Source organism: Gopherus evgoodei, chromosome 10 (assembly GCF_007399415.2).
Source record: "Gopherus evgoodei ecotype Sinaloan lineage chromosome 10, rGopEvg1_v1.p, whole genome shotgun sequence".
NCBI classification, from domain to species: Eukaryota; Metazoa; Chordata; order Testudines; family Testudinidae; genus Gopherus; species Gopherus evgoodei.
In genome coordinates this window covers 5,541,779-5,562,027 of record NC_044331.1, presented here as the reverse complement: position 1 = coordinate 5,562,027, position 20,249 = coordinate 5,541,779, and the positions used below count along the sequence as shown (strand labels likewise).

Here is a 20,249-nt window from a genome sequence, read left to right as displayed (position 1 = left end):
CAAAGGACATTAAATATCATGTTAATGTTCCTTTTTTCTTGGGAAGAGCTTTTATTTTATTTATTTTTCTTGCAAGCAGAAATCCTGTTTCGCTCTGTGCCATTTTTTTGGTAAGAAACGACTGTATTTTATGCAGAGAACTAATGCAGTGCTTTCCCCAGAAAATTATTGAGTGCCTGAACCTGAAATCACATTTTAATTGTAGCAGATGTGCATTTACATTTACCTTAGAGAAGGCTACACCTGTAGAAATTTACAAGTTCCTTTTTTATGTAAAAGTTTTCCAAACAATGTAGAATTAAAACCACAAAGAAACAGCACAGGTCTTAACTGTCTTTTTTTTATCATTTTCATACTGCCAGTTTGTGCTGGGACCCACCCACTTGGGACTGGATTTTGCTCCCCTTGAGGGCAATCTGGAAATGAGAATCAGTAAGAGTTGGATCTGGCCTTGATGCCCTTTCTTCAATCATGTCTATCTGCCTACTCTAGATTCTGTTGTGTGTGTTCACATCACCATCGTATACCCAACCCTTTATCACTAGGTTTACAGTGTATAACTAGCAGAAGAGTGTGAAAATGCTATCTGTGCTGTGACAGAGGAAATCCAGTGCAGTGATAGGTCTGTTTTTAGAATATAAGAAGTACATTTTGCAGACACAACTAATGCAATTAGATCCCATTCCTTCAGAATCACCACAATCTGGAATGTTGGCTCCTTTTTTTTGTTCTTTGAAGCTCTTAAATACTTGGGAGAAAGTGGTCTTGGCTGTGCAGAGCCTGTGCACTGGAGCAGAGTAAGATAATTGTGTGCTCTTGTTTTATTATGGTTACTGGTGCTCATTTCAAGATGTGGGACCTTTCCTCTCTGCAGAAGCAGTATATGATTGCAATCCAAATCAAAACCATCACGCTGTGGAGATTGAGGTTATTTTTAATAAAGTAATCCAAACTGAGCTGCAGATAGGTTAGGAAGTCATTGTCTTGCCAACACCCTTTGTTTTCAGGTCACTGTAGAAAACTGGAGAACACATGCTAATCTCAATAATCTGGGGGCCACGTCAGGCCACTGAATTTTAAGCAGAACTCCTCATTGAAGCCCGTGGGAATTTCTGCTTAACAGGAATTAACTGATATGACCCTGCCAACAGCACTTGGCTCTCACTTTTTAGAATGTCATATAACAAAAAAACGAACATAAGAATGACCCTTGTGGGTCAGTTTATCAAGTGATCCATCCCCTGTCATGCAGTCCAAGCTTCTGGCAGTCAGAGGTTTAGGGACACCTAGAGCATGAGGCTCTGTCCCTGACTATCTTGGCAGATAGCCCTTAATGGACCTCTGTGAACTTATCTAATTCTTTTGTGAACCCAGTTATACTTTTGACCATCACAACATCGGCAGCGAGTCCCACAGGTTGACTGTGCATCACATGAAGAAAAACTTCCTTTGTTTTTAAACCTCTTCTCTATTAATTTAGATGGATAACCCCTAATTCTTATGTTATGTGAATGGGTAAATAACACCCAGTTTCTCCTCACCATTCATGATTTTATAAACTTCTATCATATCCCCCATTAGTCTTCTCTTTTCTAAGCTGAACAGTGCCAGTCTTTTTAATCCTCCAATGGATGCTGTTCCATACCCCTAGTCATTTTTGTTGCCCATCTCTGTAACTTTTCCAATTCTAATATATTTTTTGAGATGGATTGACCAGAAGTGCACGCAGTATTCAAGGTGTGGATGTACCATGGATTTATATAATGTCATCATGATATTTTCTATCCTTGTCCTAATGGTTCCTCATATTCTGTTCGCTTTTTTGGTTGCGCTGCACATTGGGCAGATGTTTCCAGAGAACTACCCACAATGACTCCAGGATCTCTTTCTTGAGCAGTAACATCTAGTTTAAACCCCATCCTTTTGTCTGGATGGTTGGGATTATGTTTTCCAGTGTGCTTTACTTTGCATTTATCAACACTGAAGTTCATCTGCCATTTTGTTGCCCCAGTCACTCAGTTTTACGAGAGCCCTTTGTAATTCTTTGCAGTCTGCTTTGGACCTAACTATCTTGAGTAATTTTATATTATCTGACCTCATTGTTTACCCTTTTTTCCAGATCACTTATGAATATGTTGAACAGCACTGGTCCCACTGCAGATCCTTGGGGGCCTCTGCTATTTACCTCTCTCCGCTGTGAAAACTGACCATTTATTCCTGGCCTTTGTTTTGTATCTTTTAACTAGTTACTGATCCGTTAGAGGGATTTCTCTCTGACCCCATGACTGCTTACTTTGTGTAAGAGCCTTTTGTGAAGGACCTTGTCAAAACTTTCTAAAGGTCCAAGTACACTATACCTACTGGATCATGCTTGTCCACGTTTGTTGACCCCTCAAAGAATTCAGATAGATTGGCAAGCCATGAGTTCCTTTAATAAAAGCCACGTTGACTCTTCTCCAACATATTGTGTGTGACAATTCTGTTCTTTACTATAGTTTCAACCAATTTGCCTGGTGCTGAGGTTAGGCTTATCTGCCTGTAATTGTCAGGATCGCCTCTGGAGCCTTTTTTAAAAATATGCATTATATTAACTGTCCTCCAGTCATCTGGTACAGAGGCTGTTTTAAGTGATAGGTTAAATATCACAGTTAATAGTTCTGTGTTTTCATGTCTGAATTCCTTCAGAACTCTTGGGTGAATCTCATCCGGCTGTGTTGACTTACTGCTGTTTAATGGATCAATTTATTTCAAAACTTCCTCTATTGATACCTTGGTCTGGGACAGGTCCTCAATTTGTCACCTAAAAAGAAAGGCTCAGGTGTGGGAATCTCCTTCACATCCTCTGCGGTGTAAAGAATTCATTTAGCTTCTCTGCAATGGCCTTGTCTTCCTTGAGTGCTCGTTGAGCATTTCCTCTTCCAGTGGCCCCACTGATTGTTGGCAGGCTTCCTGATTCTGATGTACTTAAAAATAATTTTGCTGTTAGTTTTTATGTCTTTTGCTAGCTGTTCTTCAAATTCTTTTTGGCCTGTCTGATTGTGCTTTTACACGTTACTTGCCAGAGTTTATGTTCCTTTGTATTTTCCTCAGTAGGATCTGACTTACAATTTTTAAAAGAATTTTTTTTTGCTCTGTTGTTTAGCCATGGTAGCAATTTCTGTGGTCCTCTGGTGTTTAGGTTTGGGGTATACGTATAGTTTGACTCTCCTGTGGTGTTTTTAAAAAATGTCCATGCAGTTTGCAGGCATTTAACACCTGTGACTGTTCCTTTTAATTTCTTTTTAACTAGCCTCCTTGTTTTTGTGTAATTCCCCTTTTTGAAGTTAAATGTGGTGTGTTTCTTTGGTATTTTCCTCCCTACAAGGATGTTAAATTAAATTACATTATGGTTGCTGTTACCCTGACGTTCAGCTCTGTTCACCTCCTGGACCACATCCTGTGTGCCACTTAGGACTGAATCAAGGCTTGCCCCTCGTGGGTTCCAGAACTCGCTGCTCCAAAAAGCAATTGTTAATGTGTCTAAAAATGTTATCTTTTCATTCGGTCCTGAGGTGACAGTCAATATGGAGATAATTGAAATCCCCCATCATTGGGTTTTCTCTTTTTGTAGCCTCTCTAATCCTTCTGAGCATTTCACAGTCACCGTCACCATCTTGGTCAGGTGGTAGATAGAATATTCCTACTGCTATACTCTCATTATTCAAGCCTGATCTATTAAAGAAAAGTCTGACCAATTAAAGGGCATTATCGTACAACATAGATAAGGACTACTCAAGAGTAGTCCTTATCTATGCAAGTGGTCCAAGAGCTACGTAGGTGGCCCTGATTCAAAAAAGCATTTAAGCACATGCTCAACTTTAAGTCAACTCTCAGTAGATCTACCTGTTTAAAGCTAAGCACATGCTTGAGTACTTTGTTGAATCAAGGCTGGTGTAGTGTTGCTAGACTGGATAACATGCCATTATGTTAGGCTATTACTACTGACCTTTTATTCTATCTAGGACGTTATAGGGACTGACCTAAGTTGCGTAATTGGGTTTACTGGATTTATGTTGCTGTGAATGAGATCAGAATCTGGTCATAATGTTTTCTTTTATGTCTTAAGATAGTGTCTTTTTATTTATGCTATGCAGTTTCTTAGTCTTTGACACAATATCCAGCGAATTCTTGGTAAACCCATGTTTATGTTTTGAAACAGGACTATTTTAGACAGATGACCTGGTGATAAAAGCCAAGCATTTCAAAAGGTAACTGGATTTTTGGAGATGCCCTAACCTAAAGGCGCCTCATTTCCAAAGGGTGGGTGCTCAGCACTTTTGGAAATCACTTACAGGTGTGTTAAATTGGGCCCCAAAAACCACCAGCAGCTTTTGAAATATCTTGGCCAAGAGTTATTTGCATATGACTTTTCTGCCATGTTATAAATGGGAATTTACCTTACCACCAAAATATTACTTCCTAGGAGGGAAAACTTGAGGGTTTGAACTTTTAACCTAATATAGCACTAATATGAGGTCTTATTTTTCCAGAATCTCCCCCGCCTCCTTATTCTCGGCTGTCTCCTCATGATGAGCAAAAGCCACTGGGTAAGTATTTTCTCTTTACAGACTCTTAGGACATTCACAGTTCATAACCAAAACGTTGTATTGTTTTCTACTGGGGTCATTTCCAGCCTGGTGTGTAAGGCAAATGTCGAAATGGAGGAAAGTGGAGGTCATCACTAATTCTGAACAAGCATCAGCTGACAAATTATCAGAAATACATGAATAAAAATAAAATATTCTATGTGTTTTATTATCATATCTTTATTACCAATGGTTTTATATATGAATACACACTCTTTGGTACATCTGTATTTTTCAGAATAATCTGCATTCAGGTGAAACACTGTCATTAGTAATGAAGATGTAATGGCTGGTTATCAGACTTAATTTTTTATTGGATACTAGATTGGATTGCAGACTAGAGTGGGGGGTCAGAACTCCTGGGATCTATCCCCAGCTCTGTAACTGTCCTGCTTCTCTGACCTGGGGCCTAGCACCCTGTAAAATAGGGAAGATTATATTTTCACTGTAAAGTTCTTTAAGATCTCGAGACGAAGAGTGCTACGTAAGAACTAAGCATTATTAGTATAATGCTTATTAAACTGAGACACAAGTTATTTAAGCTCCATACTGTAAAACATTTGAATGGAATTTCATTTTTTCCAATGAATTATTCCGACTTTTAAAAGTATCATTGAAATAAATCTGGTCACAGTGAGGCATAAAATGTGACCTACTTTAAAATTGGCAAAATTCAATAGCAAATGCCTTCCAAAGCATATATTCCCTTAGTAGATGGCTGTGCCAAATTCTGCCCTGGCTTTCACAGTATCCAGGTAAATAGGAAGTAACAACTGCACCTCAAAGGGGGGAAGTTAATGTGTTTTTTTTGAGAGACTCTGTAGGCAATGGGCCAGATTCTTCCAGTGATAGTCACTTTGAGTGGTATCTTACCCCTCCAGTTCTCCCCTAGTCAGTAATGCTGGTTCGCAAAAGAGGAAGTACACAAAGAGAGAGACATGTTCATCACAGAGCTGTTGGAATCACAGAGAGGGCAGGATGAGGAAACATTCAGAATTTGCCAAATAGATAAGGACACACTTGGCAAATACATTACTCTGAGATCTCTAAGGGGTTTAGAGAGGTGCACCCAGGAACCCCAGATGAGGAGTTGTGGGGTCGTACAGGAGGTAGAGTCAGACCCAAAGGACTGAGTAAAGATTTCAAAATGGCGCCTTTGATCTTTTCCAAAAACCCCAGAACAAGCTAACGAGAAAACCAAGCAACCAAAAAAATCCCAACAGAAGCCAAAGGCTGGACCGTGGCATGCGCAGTGCAACTATGCAGAGGCCTAATGGGAAAGGAGAACCTCCTTTACACCCTTTGCACAGGCTATTCAGATCTTGGGCCGGGCTGTGCAGGAGCACATGGGTGTTGTGCGCCTGGTACTCTCTACATCAGTGGTGGGCAACCTGCGGCCCATGGGCTGCACACAGCCCACCAGCAGCTTACCCTGATGGGCTGCAGGTTGCCCACCACTGCTCTACATCCTGGAGCAGGTAGGCAGGAAGGGGTGGGCAGCCCCAGAGCAAGAGAATTAGGGAGGGAGCTGTGTCCTGGCAGGGTGTTTCTGAGTCACCGTGCTTCCTGGGAATACACTTGGGGCGGTGCAGTGCATTTGCCACCCCTTGCTGAGAGGCACAGTCTCACCCAGAGAAGTCACTCACAGTATTTTTTGCAGTTGAGGATAGTATGTGTCATGGCTAATGGTTCACACCAGAGGTCCAGCCATACGAGTGTCCCGGAAAATGAAAGGGCTGGTCGTCTAAGTTGACATTACGTAAGAAAAATAAGCTCAAAATTAATTCCTTTTAGAAGCTACTTGTGCTGCCGGTATGGAAACCAGTGAGATGTACTTTATTTGACTGAAAAAATAATCTGTGAGCAAACATTTGAGCGCTTAATTAAAGGGGCAAGCAAGAGAGAATAACAAGGACTCTTAACTTGTTAAAACAAAGTTTCCTTAGCTTCAGCAAAGAGGAAGGAAGGAAAGAAACAAGAATAAACAGCTTCAAGAATTTTAATGGTGATAATTAAGTATAGTAACTATGAATTGTTTAGAGGCTTAACGTAACTTTATCCAGTATGCACCAAGTTTCTACTTGTTTAATCAACTGAACTGTAGTTATTTTTGTGGTCGAAGCAATTGAAACTTTTCATTTTTGCATGTCAGAGAAGAGAAGTTAAGCACTTACTTTCTGCCCTGAGTCAGCAGGAGTTTCACTCTGGAAGGTGTGGGCAGGCAAAGTGGCACAGTATGTCCGTGAGCGGGTGCACAGCGCTTGTGGCACAAAAGTACTAAATGTTCTCCTTCTGTTTTCCAGATCTATCAGATTCCACGTTGTCTTACACTGAAACAGAGGCTACTAACTCACCAAACACCACCCCCGGAGAATTCTCAGGTTGGCAGATGTTAACACAGCAGCAGTTGAATGGTTATTGTGTTGGAGCTGTACTTGCTGGTTTTAGCAGAAAAGCAGAATTAAATTTAGTTCTGTATGTGAGATTCTCAGGGAAAACAGAAAAAAATCGAAGGGGCTGTTCAAGTTGATTGGTTGAATAGAGTAATTCGCAAACTCCAAGCTGTATTAAAATGTTGTTAATTGTCTGACGCATGCTTGGAAAAGCAAGGAGATTTGGAGTTAGGGCAAGAACTCCATTCCTGCTCGGGAGGGTGATAAAATCACCCACTGTTAAAAGATCCTACTCAAACCTTGACACAGGAGGGTGAGTTAAGAGTGGTCTCAAGTGCCAGATATTTTATAATAAAAAGAATGAACGGGCAGTTCAGATTTAATGGATTTTTTAATCTGTCCCTGGTGAATATTTACAGCATGAATTAATTGTTGTGTTTCAGGATTTAGTGTGCAAATGCTTGCTCAGGTGAGCAGAATTTACTATCCCGTACAGTCCTGTTGAAGCCAGTGAGCAAGAGTTTGCAAAATCAGGCCCATAGGCCATTCTTCTGGAATTGGCTGTCCACCATCTGTACAGAACCTCATTGATTTTAATGAGGCTTCATGTAGGCCGAGCGATTGACTCGCTGGCAAGACTTGGAGACTTGGAGACTTAGATTGTAAGCTGCTTTGGACAGGAACCAGGGTGCAATTCCATGTAATTCATCCCTGGTGTAACTCCACTTACTGCAGTGGAGTGGTGGACCACGCGATTCTTTCAGCTTGTAAATCTGGGGTGGGAGGAGCACTGTTCACAGGCTCAGACCTAGTTTTCATGCCAACGATGACGTATTACAGTTGATGGTGAATCTCAGACAGCAGGGATAAAACGTTGGTGGAATGGCTGGCGAACCTTTCATGTTCTACCAATGGCACATGTACTGATGTAGCAAGTGTCCTTTGAATGTTCTTTTGTAACAGTTCACAGAATCATAGAATTCATGTCTCCCCGCCGCCCTTTAAATGCCCCCACTCCGGCCCCACCACTGGAGCTGCGGGTGCGATTTAAAGGGCTCCGCAGGGCTTCCCGCCGCTGCGGGGAGCCCGGTGGAGCCCTTTAAATGCCCTCCCCGGCCCCACCACTGGAGCTGCGGGCAGGATTTAAAGGGCTCCACCGGGCTTCCTGCCGTGGTGGGGAGCCCGGTGGAGCCCTTTAAATAAATGCCCTCCCTGGCCCCACTGTCGGAGCTGCGAGCGGGATTTAAAGGGCTCCGCCAGGCTTCCTGCCGTGGTGGGGAGCCCAGAGGAGCCCTTTAAATCCCACCCGCAGCTTTGGCAGCTGGGCTGGGGCTGGCATTTAAAGGGCCCGGAGCTCCACGATGGCTGGAGCCTCAGGCCCTTTAGTTCACCACAGGGGCTACCAGCCACAGCTGGTGCCCCAGGACCTTTAAATCTTGAGGCCACGCCCTCCGCTTGAGGCCACGCCCCCACTGCAGCTATATGCATATAGTTGAAGTCATGTATGTTAAATAAGCGTAAGTTGCGAGAGACCTTTACACCAAAAGGTATGAGCTTTCTTGTCCCTTTGTTTTCCTAATCCCGATTTTGCTGGTTATTGGGATTACAGACATGCTTAAAGATCATCAGAGAATTGTGGCTCCCTCTAGGCGTCTGAATGATTAGAATATCAGTTGAGGTGCTGTCGCCTGTATAGTAGTGTCAGGAGACTGCCTCTTCTCCCTACTCCTTTTATCTTGTCAAAGAGTTATTACAAGCTTTGAGAGAGCGATTTTCCATACCACATGGCATTTTGAAGAGGCACATAGTGTTGGTAGAGCTCTTCTCCCTTATACATTTTTCATTTTCATTGCCCTTTAGGATTCTTTTGGTACAGTTGAATACATCTTGGTGTTTTGACATACTGAATCCAATGTGCCTGTTGTCAATTGTCCATAGCAGGGGAAAACTTGATAGCGGGGAGTTGGAATTGTTTTTTGAGTTTCATTGTAATAAATATATGTTTGCAATTTCTAACAAATTCTTGTGCTGTGTGCAATTAATGCTTCTGATGTCCCTAGCTTTTATGGCAATTTGATAATAACCATTAATTGTAGCCACAGAATTTTAGAAACAGCTCCTATGGATGGTGTTGGTTTAGTTACTGTGTTATCTGAGGTGGACGTCTGGAAGGTTTTCCACAGTAGAAGAGATATTTTACTTGAACAACATAATGATAACGTGACCAGGGTTGCACTGAAATTGGATACCTTCTCTCCCACTGTTTAGTTTCAAATGGTGCAACTCTTAATAAGAGTCTGGGGCTAGGTGATTTATTTTCTTCTAGTGGCCATGATCACAGGTAGAGGATAAGAGTTTCATTGAAGTTAACCCATGCATGTTGTCAACCAGGAGATGAAAAACGTAACTTAGAACAATGTAAGTGCCATATTTTGGTCTGTTTAGTTTCTGGTGCAACTTACAAATATGCAATGATATGTAAAACTTATGTCTGCCATGCCTTCTCCATGTAGCTAAGAAACTGAAGTGTGCATTTAACTCCTGTTCCAAAAATAAGAAAACTTTGGATCTAGCATCAAGCCACTATTTTGTTACTTTAGCTTTGATCACCAAAAATGCTTTTCCTACTAAAACCACAAAATTCAGTTTCTGGGTAACAAAGAGGTCCATTTTTCACTGTTGTTAGTTTAGCTGATGAACTTCTAGCCAGGAAGTTTTAGCAAGAAGTCAAATGGTTATCTCTGTAAAACAAAACAAATCCCCTCTCCTTTGGAACTTGGCCTTATTTTCATGAGACAGTATTGATCCTAGGAATCTTGAAAAGTCTCTAATGAACGAGCAAATCCACTATGAAAATTGCAAAGTATAGGTGGCTTAATCATAGCCCAGAAAAGGACACCCAAAAGCTAATCTTATCTTTTCTCTTTACCAAAAGCCGTCTTAAGATTGCATTGGAAAAAACAGAGACATTTACAAGCTATAAAGGAAAGCTTCTTAAACGTATTGTGCAGAATGTTAACACTTTTTTGTTCTGTGCAAATGCACACAGCAGTGGAATCCCTGGACCCTAACTCAGCTGGGACTTAAAACATTTTGGTCAGTAAAGTAAATCTTTTATTCCGGGATAACGCTGTGCCAAGTGTACTCTCCCATGAGCAAGCAACCCGTAAAGGCAGCGTAGTCTGGAGCCTGAGCTGCTGCTTCTGGTTTCTGGATAAGATATGACAGGTTTTGAAGATTAGGATTGCTCAGAAAAGGCAAATACGAATGTTTGGTTCCAAAGTCTCCAGTCTCTTAGTTTAAGCAGCGGCAGATTTAGGGTTAGGGAATAAAAAGAGAGATCACATATTCTCCTCGTTGGAGTTATTTCCCCTGCTATATATTATTACTGCTCAGTGTTGTAGGCCTGTGTTTAAGGGGGTTAGGGGGACAGGACAAATAAGTCTTAATGCTGCAATGGCCTGAGAACATCAGGGAGACTTGTACACATGCTGAAATTAAGCATGTGCTTAAGTTCTTTCTTGGATCAGAACCAGAGTGCTCAGCGCTTTTCAGAATCAAGTCCTTATCTGCGCGCATGCACTCACTTGCAGAGTGACCCATGGCTCAGTCGTGAGAAGGGGCGCGTGGTTGGTCCAGTGATGGGCCTGGTCGAAACTTTGGTAAGAATGACGTAAGTGTTGCTAATAGAACCGCTCAGTGTGAGCAGCACCCAGCTGTGGGCCTTGGAGTCGTTATGTGATACACGGCAGGGTGTGCTGGCTGCTCATGCTCCAGTGCACGTGTGAGCAGATGCTCTGAACACAAGTGAAGTCAAACTCAAACAACGTGCAATCTTCCCTATTCAGCAGCAGACGCTCTCCTTGCCCACTCCCTTACTTGCAAGTCAAAGGGCAGAAAAGGGATGGGTGTGACAGTGCTGTTTTCTCAGGCTTCTTTCCCACCCCCAACCCCAGACTTGCTCTCCTGCTACTAGTCATGGGGAGCTTGGCAGCTGTGCAGCACTATTCTCGTTAATGCCCTGCTCATCACTATTTACCTTGCACTTGTGCGTGCAACAGTCTGCACCGGAGCTGAGCAGCATCCCACCCTAGCTGACTGCAGAGAGCAAACCTCCAGACTGGGTCCGCAGTGCTGCGATGTTCCCCCCTGGGCTCCTTGCAGTCCCACGGGGAGAAGGTGGGGCCTGCTAGTTCAAAGGACAAAAAACACCAACAGCCCAAAATCAAAACCTCAGCCCCGTGACTCATCATTGATGGAACATTAGTAGTAATTTTTTCCCCAGACAGTTGGCTCCTGTTTGAAATGCCAAGAAGCTGTTGTACCCGTTAGACTTGCCTGGCATTTAGAGGGCTGTGCTGTTGTGGAAACTGGTTCTTTACTGCCGTGACACGCTCAAGCAGATGGAGCCCTGCCTTGCAGTAGCCGCTGTGTAGGACGGTCCATGGGGCAATGGAATTTGCTCCCCTTCTTAGGTCCCTGAGCACTGAGGGATGCCTTCTCCTGGACAGCCAGCTTCTCAAAGCCCCGTCGCCTGGCACTTCATTACTGTCCACTCCCAAGCACACAGCAGGCTGTAGGTCAGCGCAGTGTCTGTCCAGCTAGCTAGCTGTAATCAATTCATGGGAGCAGTGACCCTCCGTTCTCATTTAGAGGGGGTGGGTGTCAGCTCCTCCTGGAGTCTGGACAGTTATATGCTGCATGCAGTACGAAAAGTAGTGACTCCCTAGTACTGTGCATGCTGCAGGTTTTCAGTCTCCTTCTCTAGAGCTTTGCATCTCTAGTATTTCAGCAGCAAATCTGAGTTCCTAACGGGCCGAGTCATTCCATCGTCTGACTAAGTTCCCAATGGCCTGAATCCTGAGGCTGAGCGTCTGTAACTTGCAGGAACTTCAGCAGGTGTTCCAGTGACTCAGGTACCACTCAAGATGGCTCCCATTTGGACCTTACTCTGAGTACTCGCCATATCCCCGTTCTTTCCCCAGTGCTTTGAGTGGAGCCAGTCAGCTTGAGGACATTTGCCTAGTGTGGTCACATAACAGATAACCCCACTCCCATTCCTAGGAGCTGAGCATTGTCCCCTCCATCATCTCCATATGAATATCCCCATTCAGAAGCTGTGAGCCCAGTTCAGTGGATCGTGGTGCTTGGGTCTTCTGAAATTTCAGTCCTTTTTAAGCTTTAATTTGGCTTAAAAAAAACTCCTGGGTTTTATTCCTAGCACTGTCAGTGACTTTCAAATTCCCTTTCACTTTTCCATGCCTCAGTTTCTTCATCTATAAAATTGGGCTAATCATGTATACTTCACAGGGACCTCATATGTTCATTAATGATTTGAAAACATATTGATCTGCTTGGGTGGAAGGTGAAAAATATGATTGTCTTCATTATTATTTATGATAGACTAAAGCCTGGAGCACTTATCTGCCCTTTGGGGCTTCAGGAGCAGGCAGAGGTATTGGGATGCTAGATTCCTTTTGGAACAACAGTAGAAGGTCATAAATATTAGACAGAGAAACAGGCTGGCATCAGCTTTGCAGTAACTATGGGTGAAATTCACTCCTGTGCAGGGGGCCATGGGACGTTTAACCCGGTGTGCGCACGCTATGCCAGACAGAGATCGGTCGGTGTGCGCACACTATGCCAGACCGAGATCAGTCAGTGTGCGCACACTATGCCAGACGGAGATCGGTCGGTGTGCGCACACTATGCCAGACGGAGATCGGTCGGTGTGCGCACTCTATGCCAGACGGAGATCGGTCGGTGTGCGCACGCTATGCCAGACGGAGATCGGTCGGTGTGCGCACGCTATGCCAGACGGAGATCGGTCGGTGTGCGCACGCTATGCCAGACGGAGATCGGTCGGTGTGCGCACGCTATGCCAGACGGAGATCGGTCGGTGTGCGCACGCTATGCCAGACGGAGATCGGTCGGTGTGCCTCCACTGAAACTGTTCAGGGAGTAATGGGTGGTGCCCAGTTTCATGCAAGAGTCAGTGCCAAGATTCTGTGAAGGCCATTTTCTCTCAACATGAGCAGCTAGTCCCCACAACTCGTCTCATGTGTCGCTACCTGCCTGTTCGTTATTTCTCTCTTAATCGGGGCCTGTGTAAATCTTTGTGTTGTGCTTATGGAAGTTCCTTTGAGAATCGAGTGTTTGCTGCAAAGTGCTAACCCTGGGTGTCAATATTGTCCAACGGGAAACTTTTTTCCCTTTGTAGGGTGTGTGTGTTACACGGGTAACGATGCATACTGATGCAATGCAGTTCAGTTTTATTTTGTACAAGGCCATCCTGCATAACCTGTGGTCCCCATCCTGCAAAACGTTGTGCGCCTTCAAGCTCCTGATTGGAGTCTGTATTCTTGTGTGGACTTTTGGGGTCAATATTCTGAGTCAGGAGGCACTGAGCATCTTGTGGCGTCAAGTACAATACGTCAGAGGGTCTTGAGTTAAATCCTGCCTAAAAGCAAAGGGGGGAAGATAAGAGCTACAGGAACGGGAGAAAAGATGAATTCTGGGCCGAGAATTGTAATGAAATGGAGAGGGAGCGGATGGGGAGATAGACAGGAAAGCGGCTGCAAATGGCAGGAGCTGAAAAGGAGAAGGCTCTCACGCTAATAATGGCAGATGTTGTGGAGCAGAGCAGGGCAAATGCAACAGAAAAATTTCCACAAGTGTTCATCCGAATTTTAAAATGATTCACTTCTGCTGCGTTCCCGCCCCTGATGAGTTTGCATCCCACAGACGCCGCGTGCGCTGGTGGGAAAGTGTATCTGAAATGGTGACTATTAGTACTGTGAGCATATTAGTGAAAAGCAGATTTCAGCTTTGGGATCATGGCTGTTCACATCAGAATCCTTATTCGAGGAACCAGAAAGCTCACCATATGGCCTCCCTGCCTCCGTTCAGACCAGCTCGAATGTCAAATGCTCGCACCAGACAAAGAATTATTTGTGGAAATTAATGAACATTTTGAATAAGAGTTAGAGTCTAGAAAATACAGTTCTGTTTTCAGACGGCTCCCAAAGTGAAGAGGTGAAAGTTGTCAAATAAATGGTTTGTTACAAATTATTCACCCTGCACTAATGTGGAGGGACAGAGAGGGGAGGCCAGTGCTAACCAGCAGAGGAACAAGGAATGGAATAGAGAGAGACGGGCTCTGAAGCAGCTTGGAGGAAATCCGTGGAGGGCTTTTAAATACGAGGGCGGTTTTGATCGAGCCCTGTCAACGGCTGGGAAGCCGGTGCATTTGTTTGATGATGGGGGTGTGCAAATGGGGTGGGTGTGCAAATGGGGAAGCAGAAGAAGGGAGGCTATAGAAATGGAATTGTCCTAGTGATCAAGAAGGAATACACCCCTGAACTGCAAGTCTAAACAATACTCAGGCAATTCCTTTTGCACAAAGCAATGGGTATGGTATTTTCTGCTTTCAGCAAGCAGTGAAGATGAATGTAAGAGAACATATTTTGAGTCCCAACTGACCGGAGAAATGAATACCCCCTTTCCACCCCCCACCCCTCCCAAAAGACTGCCAGGATTTGTGCTAAGAAGGAAATTTATGAAGATCTCCTCTGTTAGGAATATGAAAAAAAGAAAAGCCTCTAAATATGTGAGGCGGATGTGTGTGGAAACTGGGCAAACAGTAACCTTTCCAGTTTTGAAGAGAGATTGTGAAATTATCTGTTAATAGAAAACCCGATATTATTTTTCACATAAATTAAACCGGGAGCGAATTTTTTGTTGGGGGCGAAACATTTGTTTCTGTAGTTTGGTTCCTCCTCTTGCTGTTGTTTCACTCTGTATTTGGGATTGTGGCAATAGATTAAATCATTCTTTGCACCAGGCTCTCCATTACTTTGTGTAGGCAACAGTCACTGCTCCCTGTGTTAGACCTTGATACTGCAATTTACCATGTACAACAGCCTGCTGTGCTCAGGGCCCCTTTGATTTCATTGGGGCTCCATACAAGTGTGTAGTCTGCGTTTGCAGGATCAGGGTCTTAAATAGTAAAATTATTGCATCATTTTTTTAAAAAGACATCAAGTTCATTTTGAAAAAGCCAATGCATGTCTGTGCGTCCAGGTTAATCGTAGGCAGATGTTTATTTGCGCCTGTAATGTTTTTCCTTTTTCTTTCATATTTAACTTCAGGTTAGTTGGCATGTCTCCTCACTCTGAGCAGTCTATAACAATCAGGGCTCGGCTAAAAAGTTTTCTTGTCAGGGTAGCGTGTTCGTTGCCAAGAGCTACTTCTTTGATGCAAAAAAATACATCCTGGAGGTGCTTTGTCAGATGTTTTTATATTAAATATTTTCCCTCCATAGTCCTAGTTTGCCAACGGGAAATAAAGTGCATCTATTTTCCAGTTTACTTTAGAAAATAATTCTTGGCTTCTTTCCCCATATGGCCCACAGAGCTCTATAAACCTTTAAATTAAAATCACAGAGCATGATTGAGCAATATCATTTCTCAGTAAGTTGAAAAAACCCAACCCAAGACAGTAAGGTACCTTCACTTTGTTTTTGTTAATACAAAATGTTTACCGTGTCTGGAATTGACATCAAAGCCAACACTTGCATACAACAAGGTGAATCACTGTTCAGATAACTAATTAATCTTTGAAAGGAAAGTTATGGAAAGTCTGTGATATGGCATGTATAATATTTTGGAACACACAGGTGGCAGGGAAATCCAGGTGTTGTAGTTTATTTTACAGCAAAAGTTTAAAGTCTTTCTGGATTGACATTAAATACACCAAAAGCCAACAGGTTTCAGGGAAGACACTGATGGGTGTCTGGATTGGGTTTAGAATTGTACCTGCCTCTATAGGTGGCCTAGATGACAACTTTATGAATGAAATTTGTTTTTTAAGAGAAGGCTGAAAAAACAGCAATAGACTATGTGGCTTGGTTGACTTATAGTGGGCTCTCTTTCTATGTTACTAAATTAGTGTAGGAATAAAGAATATAATATAATATAGGATGGTCCACCAGCACCAAGTTAATGTGCTGCTGAAAACATTGTCCAGAACCATTGGACTTAATAGAAGCTGGTGTATGATTTGCAAATGGAAGGAAAAGCTCTCAAGATCAAGTTAAATGTTATATGCCCTATAATCTATAGCAGACTGCAGAAGATAAATTCCTGTGCACAGTTGTTACTGCACTTAAATATTGCAACACATCACCGATTGGAGCGCCAAACAAAAAAAAAAGAACCTTGTATTGTGTCTGCCGTCATTTGTGCATGCGTGTAACTATTCACACAAAACTTGCAAGTGAATTCAGCCAACAGGTCAGCAATTGCTGAAGAATTTCTGAGGTGAGTTATACCTGTTCATTAAAAAGCCTACCTGGTTATGGACCTACCTGCAGCCTTCTCCTCTTTGAAATAAAACCTAAATAGAGCTGTGTTAGTAGCCAGTGGGAAATAAGCATATCGAGTGTGCAGGGCCTTCAGAGTATTCCATTGTGGATGCAGTAAGATATTTGTGTATAATGAAATCAGTTAATTCTCCAGCTCTTGCTAACATCAAGTAAAGTTTGTTGTTCTCAGCTCAGCTGCCTTTTAGGTGGCCAAAAGGAAGTAATCACATAATCATATTGGCTTCCTGAGAAGGGCATTTTCCAGGCTGGGATGAGGGCAAATTTCCCTGGCTGTGACATCACAATCAGGTATGCAGAGACCGTGAGCTCTTGCACCACATCCTTCTTGCTGAAAGGCTGGAAAGGGAACTCAGCCAAGAGTAGCATTCTTCCCAGCTTCATTTTAGTGGAGCAGAGAGGGGCCGCTGGAGGAAGACCAGGGCGTGGACCTGTATATTGTAGGACCCATGTCCACTTGGCATCTTTTTCCCTGCACACTATCATAAGGCCATACTGTAGCCATGCCTGGTGCTTTACAGGTAAATAAAAGATACTTTCCCTGCCTGGAGGAGGTTCTTTAATCAATGCTTTTGTACCCTAGGGCCAAACTATGATGATAATAGTTCCCCACACGGATTGCACAGTAGGTGTGCATGTGCCTTATGCATGCGAGACTGGATTCTTTCTGAACAACAGTGTCTGCAGTTGTGTGCAGTTCTGGTCTCCTATGTTTAAGAAGGATGAGTTCAAACTAGAACAGGTACAGAGAAGGGCTACTAGGATGGTCCGAGGAATGGAAAACCTGTCTTCTGAAAGGAGACTCAAAGAGCTTGGCTTGTTTAGCCTAACCAAAAGAAGGCTGAGGGGAGATATGATTGCTCTTTATAAATATATCAGAGGGATAAATATCAGGGAGGGAGAGGAATTATTTAAGCTTAGTACCAATGTGGACAGAACGAATGGATATAAACTGGACACTAGGAAGTTTAGACTTGAAATTAGAGGAAGGTTTCTAACCATTAGAGGAGTGAAGTTCTGGAACAGCCTTCCAAGGGGGGTAGTGGGGGCAAAAGACATATCTGGGTTCAAGACTAAGCTTGATAAATTTATGGAGGGGATGGTATGACGGGATAGCCTAATTTTGGCAATTAATTCATCTTTGATTATTAGCAGGTAAATATGCCCAATGGTCTGTGGTGGGATGTTAGATGGGGTGGGATTTGAGTTACTACAGAGAATTCTTTCCTGGGTGCTGGCTGGTGAGTCTTGCCCACATGTTCAGGGTTTAACTGATCGCCATATTTGGGGTTGGGAAGGAATTTTCCTCCAGGGAAGATTGGCAGAGGCCCTGGAAGTTTTTTGCCTTCCTCTGCAGCATGGGGCACGGGTCACTTGCTGGAGGATTCTCTGCACCTTGAGGTCTTTAAACCACGATTTGAGGACTTCAATAACTCAGACATAGGTTAGGGGTTTGTTACAGGAGTGAGTGGATGAGATTCTGTGGCCTGCATTGTGCAGGAGGTCAGACTAGATGATCATAATGGTCCCTTCTGACTTTAAAGTCTGAGTCTATGAGTCTATTGTGGCCACACCTGCCTCTTGGGAGCCCTTGCGACCGCTGTAGCCAAGGTTAGAAAGGGTGGAGTGGCCTCAACCACCTCTCGGTTCCTTGATAGTGATGGTGGCTGTGAGACAGAACCCTACAGTATCTGAGTTACTGTTGGTTGGTGGTCAGTTCACTAGATACGTTCTATTGCCTAGCTACTTTAGGACTTTGATACGTTTTCTTGTTCCCCTCGCCCCCTTGTGCAGAGTATAGACTCCCCCAAACATATGCCCAAAATGGTCCAAGTTAAGTCTCCAGGGTTCGAGATTAGTCCATCCTCGACACAGCACTGCCAGAAATAACGGGCACTCACCCTGCCTGTCATGGCTAGGAAAAGGGCGTGTTCCTGAGCGCTGTTCAGTGTGCAGATCCTCCCAAAGCGCGCAAAAGGCTTCATCTCTGAGGCTGCATCTCTGAGAAAGATCAGTGCAGATATCTTCCGATCCAGGCAAGCAACTGGAGAGAACCCCCGCCCACCACCACCGCCACCTGGTCAGTCACACTCTCTGGTGCATCCGCACCCCTCCCCCCACACGGTCAGTTACACTCCCTGCCCCCCACCCCCCCGAGCCATGATGTTATTCTGTGCTCACAGGACACTCAGTAGCTTCACTGTTCCACCACTTGAGCGCTGGGCCAGGATAAGGCCATCAGAACCAATGCTCCAGAGACCAGGGCATGCACAGATCTCCCTCCCCAAGCAGGAGACAAAAGTTCTTCCTCAAAGCTCCAACATCAAAGAGCCTCAAGGCAGAGTCTTGGAAATCGACACAGGTAGTCACGTCACGCAGCAATGATTGTGCTGCCCCTGGTGCCGCTCATGCAGCAGAACCTACTTCAGTGCCGAGAGGCACTGGAAATATCCATGCCCATTTTGTTGGCACCAACAACTAAGGTGGCTTGGGTGCAGATGGTACGGACGCTTCATCAACACAAAGACAGTTCTCGGCACTAGCTGATTTAGCTGTGGGACTGGCACTGGACTTCCGAATCTTGGCCAGGCTGTGAGATAGGATGACCCTCCATTCGCTGGAACTGTGTACGTTCTGGATGTGCACTGCAAACAATGACAACACAGTGCTGGGTGTGGTGAGAGCCTGGTGCTTCTATTTAGACAGGACTGTGTCAGTTAGAGCCTCATCTAGACTATTTGTTGCATTTGTAGAACAAATGAGAGGACCGTTGATATCCTTGCCAAAACTATCTCAATGGGTTGCAGAAAGTCTAACTCAATCCAGGTGGCATCCGCAGCTTTGTTGAATATCGTCCCATTGACTGAGATACATAGGGCGGTGACCTGGAGTTCAGTCCCTACTTTCACTATTTGCTATGCCTTGTGGCAGGCTCCTCGAGCAGATGAAGATGTCAGTAGAATGGTCCTTCAGTTGATATTTAAATAGAACTCCTCTTACCTGCCTCTGAGCATGGGTTATGGCTTCCTAATCATCAGGCATGGAATCTGTATGGACAGTCACTCTAAGACACAAGAATGGTTACTTACCTTACAGTAACTATGGTTCTTTGAGAGGTGTCCCTGCTAATTCGGCAGCCTGACATACGGGATTCTTTATTGGCGAAGGAACTGAGAGGTGCCAGCGGCTGCCCTGCTACGGTAGTTGCAACAGCTCCAAGAGTGCGGGGCCTCAGTGGACATTTCTGTTAAAAAAGAATCTGATCTCGTGTGCATGGGGCCGCATGTGCACCACGGGTGGAATCTGTGTGGACAGCACATCTTGTAGGGTAAGTGACTGTAGTAGCACTAATAGAATAGTGTTTAGAAGCCTCAATCAAGATCAGGGCCCCGTTGCGTTAGGTCCTGTACAAACCCTGACCCAAAGAGCTTACGTCTAAATAGAGAAGACAGCTGAAGATTAGGAGAAAAGGATTCCTACCCTGCTTTACCCAGACACTGAGAGAGTAAGTGATTTGTTCAGGGTCACCCAGGAAATCTGTCACAGAGCTGGGAATTGAGTGGAGATCTCCTGAGTCCCGGCCCAGTCCCTTAACCATAGGGCCATGCTTGCACTTCTCTATAGATCTTAGGTCATTTTACAAAAGTGAAAAATCACCATTGTCTCCATTTAAAAAATGGGAAAATGAGACACCAAGAAATGACTTTTCCAGGGTCAAATAAACAGTCAGTGGTAGAACTGGCACTCAGAGCTAGGTCCCATGAGCGTTTTGCCTGGGCCAAATCCGCTATACCAGAGCTACCCCGCAGACCACACTTCTGCATTCAGACATGCACATGTAGCTCCTTT

General features: G+C 44.0%; 1 protein-coding gene across 1 annotated transcript in view; it reads left to right on the top strand.

Moving 5' to 3' along the window:
• The window catches only part of SMAD6 (SMAD family member 6), an 83,258-nt gene that overhangs the window by 7,033 nt on the left and 55,976 nt on the right, over nucleotides 1–20,249 (top strand). Inside the window, exons 2-3 of the mRNA XM_030579004.1 lie at nucleotides 4,530–4,586; nucleotides 6,929–7,006. Of these exons, the coding sequence (XP_030434864.1) occupies nucleotides 4,530–4,586; nucleotides 6,929–7,006 (135 nt within the window). The remainder of the gene's footprint in view (nucleotides 1–4,529; nucleotides 4,587–6,928; nucleotides 7,007–20,249) is intronic.